General features: G+C 38.5%; 1 protein-coding gene across 2 annotated transcripts in view; it reads right to left on the minus strand.

Moving 5' to 3' along the window:
- Ido1 (indoleamine 2,3-dioxygenase 1) overlaps positions 1 to 11,756 on the minus strand; it is a 29,016-nt gene that overhangs the window by 5,490 nt on the left and 11,770 nt on the right. Inside the window, exons 2-6 of one of the 2 annotated variants that reach the window (XM_010617147.3) lie at positions 6,929 to 7,061; positions 4,849 to 4,944; positions 4,612 to 4,731; positions 981 to 1,099; positions 155 to 169 (exon numbers count right to left, since the gene is read on the minus strand). In XM_010617147.3, the coding sequence (XP_010615449.1) occupies positions 155 to 169; positions 981 to 1,099; positions 4,612 to 4,731; positions 4,849 to 4,944; positions 6,929 to 7,027 (449 nt within the window). In that variant the 5' untranslated portion in view covers positions 7,028 to 7,061. Of the gene's footprint in view, positions 1 to 154; positions 170 to 980; positions 1,100 to 4,611; positions 4,732 to 4,848; positions 4,945 to 6,690; positions 6,777 to 6,928; positions 7,062 to 11,756 lie in introns of those variants that run through there. The other variant, XM_010617149.3, reaches the window with a different exon arrangement.

An 11,756-nucleotide genomic window follows, 5' to 3' on the forward strand; every position in this document is an offset into this window, starting at 1 on the left:
ACTCACTATGGCCCAGGTTGGTCTCGAACTCACAGTGATCCTCCTGCCTCAGCCTCCCAAGTGCTGGGATTACAGGCGTACGTCACCACGCCTGGCTCCAAATTTATTTTAATAACAAATGATTCTTACAGTGAAAGAAGAATCAAATACTTACTCATAAGTCATTGGCCTAATGAAAGCAGCCATGATGTGATGAAAAGAAAAAAAGAGAAAAACAATTTTAATTGACATGAGATTGAGTCATTGTTACTGGTTTGAATACTACTGATTTATCAGAGTTAAGACATAGGCAAAAAGAAAAAAATGCTTTTTCAATTATACAGAGTTATACAACCATTTGAGCTATAAGTGAAATTTTTAAATATCAAATATGCAAGGAACACACATCCATAGTCAAAATTAGTTGCTTCTACTAAGAAACTGTCTAGTTTCCGTCTTCTCATTTTGTGGCATTTCCCCAGACATTACTGCCCGTCCTGCCCGCGATGGACTGACTTACAGGTAAGTGACCGCACAAAACTAAACATGGAGAATCTCAAAAGTATATCAACGAGAAGAAGCCAGACACAGAAGAGTATGTATTCCATGGCTGCAATGGTGTAAAATCCAGCAACAAAACCTACTAATTTCTTGTACAAAGCCAGTGAATTTTTGATGAGACAAATTAGAATCCAGTGGCCTAGGGCAGCAAAGAGAATTGGATAGGAATGAGCACAGCAGAGGTCTGTACCTTGCCGGGGGTGATTTACCTGTAGTATGAACACAAGAGTCTACTTCCCGGAGATGATTCGGACCTCTGTGTGTTGTGGTGTACACTGACTGTACACTTCTCTCCCATTTACGTACAATACATTCCTAGTACCAGATACAAGTCCAAGAAACAATGCCCAACAACACAGAAGCTGTGCTGCCAATAAAAAGCTCTCCTTCGAGTGAAACACTCTGCACTACGGCTCCTCTTATAATCACAGTACACGTACCCACTGGGGTCTTTTTTCTTCCAGTTTGCCAGCACACAGTCTGCATAAACCAGAATGGGAGGCAGACCCAGCTTCTCCGAGAGTTCACAGTAAGGCACAGCGATATTGCTCGGCAGGACCTAAGTAAAGCACGGTTGTTAGTTTTCCGCTGAAGTGCCTCGCATCTCCTTCAGCTCCCTGGCTGCCAACACATTAGGCTTTCTAGATAATGGCACTCTGAAAGCACATAAATGTATTTTTTCTTCCACATTTCATAATTTAACCCAGTAATTATCAAATATCCATGTTTTGGGTTTAAATTTGGGAGGGGGCATAATTTGGCCATACGGAGGGAAAAGAGCCAAGTAACCCTGCCTGTTTTACTTTCTAAGGCCTGGTGTCTTTCCCTTTCTGGTGGCTTTATGAGATATTTTCATTCCATCATTCACCCAACCACCCCATGAACATTTGTTAAGCAATTTTTCAATGCAAGACACACTATCCACTGGCAAAAATAAATACATAAAAGATAAAATCAATTGTCTCACAGATGCCTGGAGTCTGTGTAATTAAGAGTTTTGGACACAATACACCCTGGAAGTGTAAATATGTGTCTGCTCTTGGAGTTCAGTGCAAAAGGAAATTCTCTTGGATAATTTTTTGAAAATTAACCTTCACTATGGATATTGTTGGGTACTTAGCTACCGAGACTTACTCTTACCCGAAGAAAGAAGCTCCTTTTATCTGTTGTATCTGTCACCTTTCCTCTCCTGGAACCAAATACCCAACACTTACAACTTAAAGGCTCATAGTTTCAGACCAGGAAGCTAGGGTTGGCGAGCTCCAGCTCCAGCACCAAGGCAGAGACATCAAAACCCAGACATGGGAGAGAAGTGGCGCACCTCATGGCCTCCAGAAGCAGAGAGAGCATGAAGAACCACAGAGAGTGAGGTAGTGGCCAAGAACAAAAATCTATCCTGCCAGGCCACATTCCCAGTGTGTGAGCTCCAACCCGGCCGCACTTTCTAACAGCACTTTCAGCTATGATCAATGCTTTGATGAATTTAGTGCCCTGGTGATGTAATGTGATGTAATCACCTTTCAAAAGCCTCACCTCTTTTTAGGAGAATACTTTTTATCTAAACCGTAACACCTGACTTGTCTTTTCTCTGAAGAAACACCCTAGCTTCCTTGGGAAGTGAAACCACAGCTCACTCCTTTGCTCCACTACTTTTCCTTTTTGAGCCTGCTACTCATAAAACTCTGCTGTGTGACTGGCACACATTAAAAGGCCTCTGCCCCTACAAGACAGTACTCCAGTTGCCTAGCACCGCCCTTCCTGGTTGTGAAGTAGGACGTCTCACCTGGTAGCCCTTCCAGCTAGCTGTTGGCTTTCTACTATCAGGCATGTTCTCCAGCAGATCCAGTAGCCACGAAGCTAACATTTTATCCTTTATGTCCCTAACTTCATTATCTAATGGTCACCTAGTTTAGAACCGGATGGTCTCACTGACAGCCTGTGACAAGAACGCACATGTCTAACCAGGGAACGATGAGAAGAGAGGGTGTGACCGTCCCCCCACAGCAGTTGTTTTATTTTAATCTTACGAGTTCTAATTAATTCAAGTGGCTTCAGGTCAGTTTAATGAACTCCGTGATGTATTTAACTCAGAGAACAAAGTGTGAGGACAGAATGTCTGACCATCGAATTACCCTCATGTGCTTTCCTTTGCAGTTTGTGCTTTTAGAGAATGAAATATGTGGCTGACAAATTATTTACATATCTTTCAGAAAGAAATAAGTTATGTCATTTTCTAATTGGGAGGAAGATCAGTGGAGATAAAAGGCAAAAAAGTTTAATAGAATAGTTACCTTGAAATGAAAAAGAAAGAAAATGTTCCAACAAATCTATTATAGTCACTCCCACGGCTGTTAGGAAACTCAGATGCTGGTTTGCTGCCTATTCTCAAGAAAAATTGTGCCTTATGTTGACTTGGGTTCTTTTTATTTTTTAACTATAATTTCCTCTTTTTTTTGTATTTTTTGCACTGTTATCTCCTAAGAATCTTTTCAGAATGATGGAGTGTACAAAACTACGATAAATTACAAATATATTTTCTAATTTTCTTTCATAACTCTGATAAATGTATTGTCTCTCAAGATGCTATGCACACTCTGGTCTCTCTGATTTTTGCTAGTGCTTTCTGTCTTCCTGTTTCAAGTATCCTTGTTCCTCATGACCACACCCACTTCTATTTCATCCTCCGGCCTCCTGCTCAGAGCCCCCAGTGCACCCTGAACTTCAGTATGATTTGCACACAGAACCTGCAGGCTTAGTTAACCATTCCAGGCAAGACTGTGCACTTACATAGAATTTAAGTTGGACAACACTAGAATTCGCCTTGTTTTCTGCATCACATGGAATGTGGCTGAAGCAGTCTGAAAGCCATAGTAAAGTATAAGGTATTCCCAGGGAAACCTCTCTGTATGTCTGGAGATGATTTCTCACACAGGGATTACATACCGATCAGTCTTTAAGCAGGATGTGAACAACAACAAAAAAAATACCTAGATAAAACATCAATTACCCTCACCAGCAAAGATAAGCTTTCCTAAATGGCAGAAAATGCTTTTGGAATCTATATATTTGTGACTTAAAATTTAAGTACTATAATCTACAATAGCTTCATGTGATTACAACAGACAAATGTAATACAGGATGCTCAATAAATTTGCATATTTTGTGACATACACATATATTTAAAATTGTTTATATGAAATTCACATTTAAATGGGACTCCTGTTTCTCCACTGGCGTTTTTACGTAGGATGGGAATGTAAGGACTGGAGCTGCACTGCTGGACAGATAATGGACAAGGGCACCTTGGAATTCTCCCCTTCATCTGCCCCACACCAGTCCCTCGGAAGGGTTACTGAAAAAACCTTTTGGTTGGTTTGACAGCAAAACCACCATCAAGGCTAATATCTTCAGCAGATATAGGCTCAGTGGATGCTGTTATGTAAAATGAGACCATGAGTAACCTATAAATGCAAGCATATAAAAATACATATAAAATGACATATTTTAAACTACGTATTTTATGACTAATATTATTAATGTTGATTATGGTACAGTGAAAGCCACATGTTCTCCTATGTTGACACATATAAGCCCTTTAGCCTTAACTAAGAAGAATTAGTCGAAGATACTCATTGTAGTGTCATTTATCATAGGGAAATATTAAAAACAAGTAAAATAAAGTCCGAGAACCCAATGAAAAATTATGGTCTGAATGTCTAGGTTTATTGTGCAGTTTCTAGAAAATATTCACAATGTAAAGTAAGTTACATGAAGAGGCTATATATGCATATGTAGAAAAAGGAGCAATGTGCTATATAAGTAAAATACTAAAATATAGTAACGATAACAGTTGACACTGTAAATCAGTGAGTGGTGTTTTTCTTTTCCTCTTTCCTCTCTTCTCCACACGTTTAAAATACAGTTATAATGCTACTCAAAAACTGTTTTTCTTACCACATGCTGAGCTATACCTTCAGCAATTGAAAGATTTTACATTGTGTTAACTGCATTTCACTGCATGTAAATGCAAATCCACTGTGTAACACAGGGGACATCAGTAAATCTCCAAACCTTCCGGACATCCCCGTCTCCTCGGTGCCATACGTAGGCCATGGTAATGAAGCCCAGAGCTAAGTGTGCCAGGCGCTGTTCATCATGCCCCTTGAGATCATCAGTGCTGAGCATTGGTAGCTGAGAACAGATGGAGAGATTTCACTACAATCAATCTGTGAGGGCTTACAGCTCCAACCCAATGACACTGCGAACACATTATGCAAAAAGCAGACAGGTGAAATTCATATTTCAAACCTTCTCAACTTCTTCACGAAATTGGCCAGTCTTAATCAGCTCTGTCAGATCTTTAGCAATCAAAATCCAGGCATTATATTCACCATGCAGCTCCTCCTAGAAAAAGCAAAAACATAGGACTTCGCTTTGCTAATGGAAGTTACTGTAAATTCACACTGGTCTCTCCCCAACAGCCCACCCAGCCTCTTCCTCCTTTTATTTACCAAGTGTTCTATTGCTCACGCTGTCCCAGCCAGCACTGACTGTCCAGAAGCACTGTACTACCTGAGGGACATGCAGAGCTCCAACCCTTCTCTGAGCTCCTCTACTTCCTTTCTTCCAGAATCTTCACTGGCCTATTTTCAAAATTCAACTCTAGAGTCCTCCTGAAACCTTCCTTACATCTCCATTTGACAACAGCCTCTTCCGCTATAAATCCTACAATTGTGGCTGTTTGTGTTATTATCTGCTACTTTTACTTTTCTTCTCAGCTAGATTTGAAATTCTTTGAAAGAAAAATGAGGTGTATTAAGTATCACTATTGATTAGGTACTTTGCTGAAGAATGACTTATGTATTTCTCATTTACTTCTTCTACTGGTCCAAGAAGTTGTCTCTGTGTCACAAATAAAAGAACCCAGGCTCAGAAAGTTTATGTAACTTGTTTTGCTTATCTGGTTTATTGTAATTCAAATACAAGTACCTCAAACTTTCATAGTCCATAGTCTTTTTATATCTCAGTGTGCAAGGTTTGTAGTGTATGCAAGGACTGTATTGTGCTTGTAATTTTATATGCCCTGCAAGATCTGGCTTATTACCGGACACAAAGGAGATGCTGTAAACTGTGTACTCCCCTTGTCCGTGGAGCTTGTGTTCCAGGACTCCCAGGGATGCCTGGAGCTGCGAATAAACTCCACTGAGCCATAATATTATGGCTTTCCTGGGCTCCAGTCATGTGATAAATCACACCCCCTTTCCATCCCAGCCAAGCACTTCCACAAACCGGACTGTGACTGGTGCAGTCTGAGATGTCACAGTAAACATAGCAAAACTTTATTTGTCCTTCACAATTTCACTGATAGATTTGTTCCTACCAGACATTTTAGTAACCTCAGCACATGGTGCTTCTGTCTTCATTAAATCAAAAACTTCTACCTTTGCTTCTTAAAGAAGCACTTTCTGGCTTCTCTTTGGAATATCTGAATCGTCAGAGATGTCACTGCTCTTATGTCCCCTGCTCTGGCACAAGATTTTGGCCTTAAATGAGTCTTATTTCAGCTGCTGTGCCACTGCAACAAGTCTGTGTCTTCCATGGTTCTGTCTCCCCTGTGCTGGGCTCCGGTTCCATTGGTACAAATCCCCTTATTATTCTGGCTCCTCTTTGCGGAGGTGGGCATGAGCCCTGGGCAGCTCCTTATGGCTCTCTCGTCTCTATTCTCCACACATTTTGACAGTTAAAATACTGATGACAAATGGTTTGCATGACAATCTTTGGAACTCAACTTAGGAGAAATTAGTTTTTAAGACATGAATTTTTCCCCACATACCTTGCACTTTATAGCTAAAACTTGCAAGAAAACAGAAAGGAGTTCATACTCTTCTTTGAATCACATACCCAGTAAACTACAAACACTTTTAATACAGCCCAAGAGTTGCTTGAAGCATCACCCCATAAACCCAGTCATGTCAGACATCAAATTCGCTCCAAATATGTCCTACAGATTAAGATATATGAGGGCAGAAAGAGGCTCCCCTGTTGCTACAACACTGGCTTTTTCAAAGTGCCCTCTGAAAATGCAATTGTGATAAAACAACACCTGGTTTCTATAGTACATTTTGTTTTTGTTAGCGTCAAAAGACTCACCGTAGTTTTATGTTGTCCTTCTCCATTTCTGTGCTAGATAATAAGTAGGAATTACATACTCGACTGAATTCCTAGGAATAAAAACTGGATACCCCTAAATGAGACTGAATTATTTCAATTCTGCTTCTAATTTTGGCACTGCTGTACCCATGACTTCACTACAGCTGTTCAGTAGGAGTTAACATGCCCAGATGATTAACAAGAATAAAACATTTCTTGTATTTCTCTAGTCTCTTACCAGTGGATTTGGCAGTGCAAAGCCCACGTCTTCATCTATGTGGTACTTTTGGAAGATTTCCCAAGAGCTTTCCACAGGACAGATTCTGTCCTGAGCCATTCTTGCAGTTTGCTCTACTGGCCCTCCTTGGCCTCTGAAAAGTTTCAGAGAGCATTTACTTTTTATAGTGACTGTCAGAGGCAGGAACTAGATATTAGCACGTAGGCAGGGAAAACTAACTTCCACTTTTGGGATAGTTTCATTTTCTACTTTCAGCATTTGGAACTCAGTAAACAATAAAACCACACAAGTACTCTTATTTATCATATGAAGAAACTGAAAGTTGGTACCACATTCACTTCATCGTCTCTGAGGAGCATCATTGACTGACTTCCCTGTGGGAATTCCCAAAGGATGGACCCCGAAGCACAGTCATGTAAAAGTGTTTAAGTTGGGCATGGTGGTACATACTTACAGTCCTAGCACTCTAGGAGTCTGAGGCAGAAGGATCACCAATTTAAAAGCCCAGCCTGAGTAACTTGGTGACTTACCAAGATCCTGTCTATAAATAAATAAATAAATATGACTGACTTCCCTGTGGGAATTCCCAAAGGATGGACCCCGAAGCACAGTCATGTAAAAGTGTTTAAGTTGGGCATGGTGGTACATACTTACAGTCCTAGCACTCTAGGAGTCTGAGGCAGAAGGATCACCAATTTAAAAGCCCAGCCTGAGTAACTTGGTGACTTACCAAGATCCTGTCTATAAATAAATAAATAAATATATAAATAAATAAATAAATAAATAAATAAATAAATAGGTGGTTGATATAGCTCAGTGTGGAGACTCTGGATTTGTTTAATTGCCAGTACCACAATGAACTTTTAAAGCTCAAATTTAAATTAAAAAGAATTTATTATAGCTGCAATGCTAAATTGCCATTTTGTTCTTTGTCTCTTGGTTTTCATTTAAGTTTCTAGAAATGTTTGGAAATATCAGTGCCTTGTTTCAGTAGCCTTAAATACAACCAGGGAGATACTGAGCTATTAGTCAATGGTCCTCAAGTACAGATATAGAGGAGTCCATGAAGAATTGGAAAGATTTGCCTCTCCACCGCCCCATTGCTCTAACCTAGACTTTTTTGTGTTCAAAATAGTGGCATTCTCTCTTCCTTCCTAAAATGTCATTTTTAGAGGGTGGTCCTGCATCTATGTTTGTATTCCAGGCAGTGAAGAGGCATCTGCCTTGCACATTGGAGACTTTCCAGTGTGTCCAAAGCGAAAGCCAAAAATAAAACACCTTGAAGAATTTTTTTTTCAAAATTCAAAATGAAGACTACCTTTGGTAAAGGTTTCCCAAGTGTGTGCCAGTCTTTCTTCTCTTGAAGGCATTGTCTGAGCTAACAGCACTACAACAAAAGTGAAGGCTAGATCATTCCTGTCAAAGATCAAGAGCAGAAGAGACAGGAAGTTCATGTCCAGGACAATGAGAGACTAAGCAGTGTGGCCATCAAGTCCGTCTACGCACCAAACGAATTAATGAGCCACAGCTGAGATACATTCTAGAATTGCTGTGGTGCCACCTCCTTCACATAATGGCTTTTCTGAGAGCAGGTGCTTTTATGAGAATGTTATGTCTTTTTGAAAAAATGGTAAGGGAAATTGAAACCAAAAATAACAGGAAAAAAAAAAGACAGCGCTAAACTTCTTCCAAACAGATGAATCAATGGTTGGGTACTTCTGGAATGAGGTCCAAGGAGAAAGGTGCAAAAAAAAGTCACAGAGCCGATATACACAGCCAGAGGTCAGAGGTCTGAATATAGCATTAAAATTAGAAAATCTGTGATCTTTTTATGATTTTTCATTCTCTGTACCTGAACTTTTCTACATGTATTTACTACATGGAATAAAGTTAGATGATTCTAACTTGGAAATATGTCTCAAGGTTCAATTTTGAAGCAGCATGTTTAAGGAAAACTTAGCTTTACTCCTCTTATTCGTCAACTTTACTAAGTCTATCCTATTTTGTCTACAGGAGCAATAATTATTGACTGCTCCAATTTCTCTAAGTTTTTTACACTTAAGTTCAACCTTTTTCTTATTTTCTAAACTGTATTCTTAATTCATCCTGTCTTCCTCCACCTTAATTCCTCTTTAATTGTAACTGCATTTCCTTGAATACCACTCCCACATGGCTACAGAAGAGTTTCTCAATGTTATGGTCTCACATGGGTGCTCCAACTCGCTCTTTGGTGAGGTTATTGTGCTGGAGAGGACTTGAGAGCCAGAGCTCAGCCTCTTGCTCTATGGCTTCCTAGATCTGAGGCTTCACGTGAATCTATTTCCCTTGTTCACATCGCCTGTCTTGACAGCTGGGATTCTCTCCTTTCTATGTTGCTATTTCCTGCTGTATCCAGGTGGAGATAGACTACATTTCCAGTTGCTCAATGAACATCTCTATTTGGAAACCCGAAATTCCATTACTGTGGACATCGCTGACAATAGCACAGTTACCGTTAGCACCATTACCAGAACATCCATGGAAACACTGCACCCAGGGCTGTGATAAATACAAATTTATCCCTTCTTCAAGACCACCCTCTGTGGTATATCCAACTGACACCCTACCATTGCGATATGCTAATATATAACATATTAGTTTACTTCTACAAGAAAATGAATCTCAGTTAATATGATCTAGCATATGCAAAAAGAGTTAAAGCAGCCATTGAAATACCAACATCTGTGAACATTCGCCCTTAATATTTATGTGATTGTGCATTAAGAGAAGTCAAATTTTACTAGCCCCTTACTAGTTTAAGAAGTTTTCTAAAATCTTAGTTTGTAAAGAAAATTTGACTTTCATAATTATTTTTATTAGGAATATTTCATGATATTTCTGAAAGGGAACTAGGGTGAAAAGACAAAATTAAGCACTCCTTTGAGGAAGAAAATATCTTAGACCTCAAAGTATTTAAAGCATTTTAATAGATGCCTATTAATCAGTAAATGTGCCTACACATGATAATAAAACTATGATAAACAACAAACTGTAGATAGACCCACTGGGGACTTGACACATGGAAAATACATAATTCATTTGTTTAATGTATTTTTTAAAAAGTCAGGACTGGGATATTTTTGTTTTGCATTGTTTCATTTTTTGTACCAGGGATCAAACTCAGGATCTTGTGCTTGCAAGACAGGCTACAGTAACACTGAGCTAAATCTCTGGTCCAGGACTGGGATATTTTGCAGCTACTGCAACCAATGTATAAATGTATGCTTAGGAATGAGCATAATGAGAAGATAATTCTTTTCTTTTTTTTTTTTTTTTTTTTTTTTTTTTTGGTACGGGGTATTGAACACAGGACCTTGTGCTTACAAGGCAGGTACAGTGCCACTGAGCTAAATCCCCAGCCCAAGAAGATAATTCTTAAACTTGCAGATATGTTAGAAGAAAACGGATTAAAGCCAGTAAGAAAAAAAAATCATTAAAAATACAGAGAGACTAAGAAACAGAGGGTGTAGTGAGGAACTCTCAAGGAGACATCATCTCGGCTTTAGAAGAGGCTTAAGGGATAGAGTGAGTGGCAGTAGTTTTAGAGGCAGTGGAGTTGGAGAAGTTTTAAGCTATAGCCAAAGACACTGAGTCCCAAATGGATAGCAGATTATTTACCTCAAACAGATTTAAATGAATTCCAAACTATAGCTAATAACATCCATAGTAGCACTGCTTAAAATAAATGATAAAAATCTTTAAATTTTAAAGATTTTCAGAAATAAAATGAAAAAGATGTTTAAAATAGCAACAAGAAGATTGGTCTTGAATTCTTGAATAAGTCACTGAACCCTGAATGCAGAACGATACCTAAACACCATTGAATGGAAAAAATAGTTAAGCAAGAAATGTGTATTCACAGAAAACATTATTTGAGAATGTCATAAAATAAAACATTTAAAAGCCAACAAAAATTAAAAACATATCACCAGCAAATCCATAATCAAGAAAATATTGAGGATTTTTGGTCAGTTTTTCTAGAAGGAATGTACCCTCAGAGGTAGAAATAGTAGACAGCAGTGACAGAGGTAGCTGCCTGACTAAGTGTAAAAGGACGCCCATAAGACAGTAATGATGAATTACTGCAACAACAGAAGGTAACATGAGGTTTACTTAGATGATATTCACATGCATAAAGACACAGATCGAACTTGTTACAACAACAATTCATTACATTACGCCTATGCGGAGCACAAATGATTTTAAAGCCTTGCATGTTCTAGAAAGAATAATAAAAACTAGTATAGAAGGGTTTGGGAAACTTACAGATGTTTGTCAATCTTCAAGATTTTCCTTAATATATCACAATATATAAACAGAGCCAAAATATGGGAAAAATGGGTTACTAAGTATATCTTAATAAAATAAATACATGAAAAAGCAAAAAAAGAGATGCCAAACAATTGGACTAAAAGGAAAGCAATAGTTCCCTGGCATGTAAAATTATGTGCAAATAGATTAAAAACTATAATTAAAAACTATAATGATTATTAGATTATACTAAAATTGCTTTATGTGCTATATAAAAATATAAAGATGTAAAATACAATACAGAAAGATAAAAATAAAAGACTAAAAAATATATATCATGCAAACAAAATACACATCATGGACACATTAGTAACAATATTTGGTATACCTATATATACATACTGTGTTACACTTTGAAGAAAACAGTTCATTAGAAATTTTGTGAGATTTCTCCAAAGAACAACTTGTTTATAAGAAGCAGATGTTTTAAGGAGGGGGTGTGAAGGAAGGGGGGAGAAAGAGGGAGGGGGAGGAGGGA

This window comes from Fukomys damarensis, unplaced genomic scaffold, assembly GCF_012274545.1.
Source record: "Fukomys damarensis isolate Sample0158 unplaced genomic scaffold, DMR_v1.0_HiC HiC_scaffold_18, whole genome shotgun sequence".
In the NCBI taxonomy this organism is placed as follows: Eukaryota; Metazoa; Chordata; class Mammalia; order Rodentia; family Bathyergidae; genus Fukomys; species Fukomys damarensis.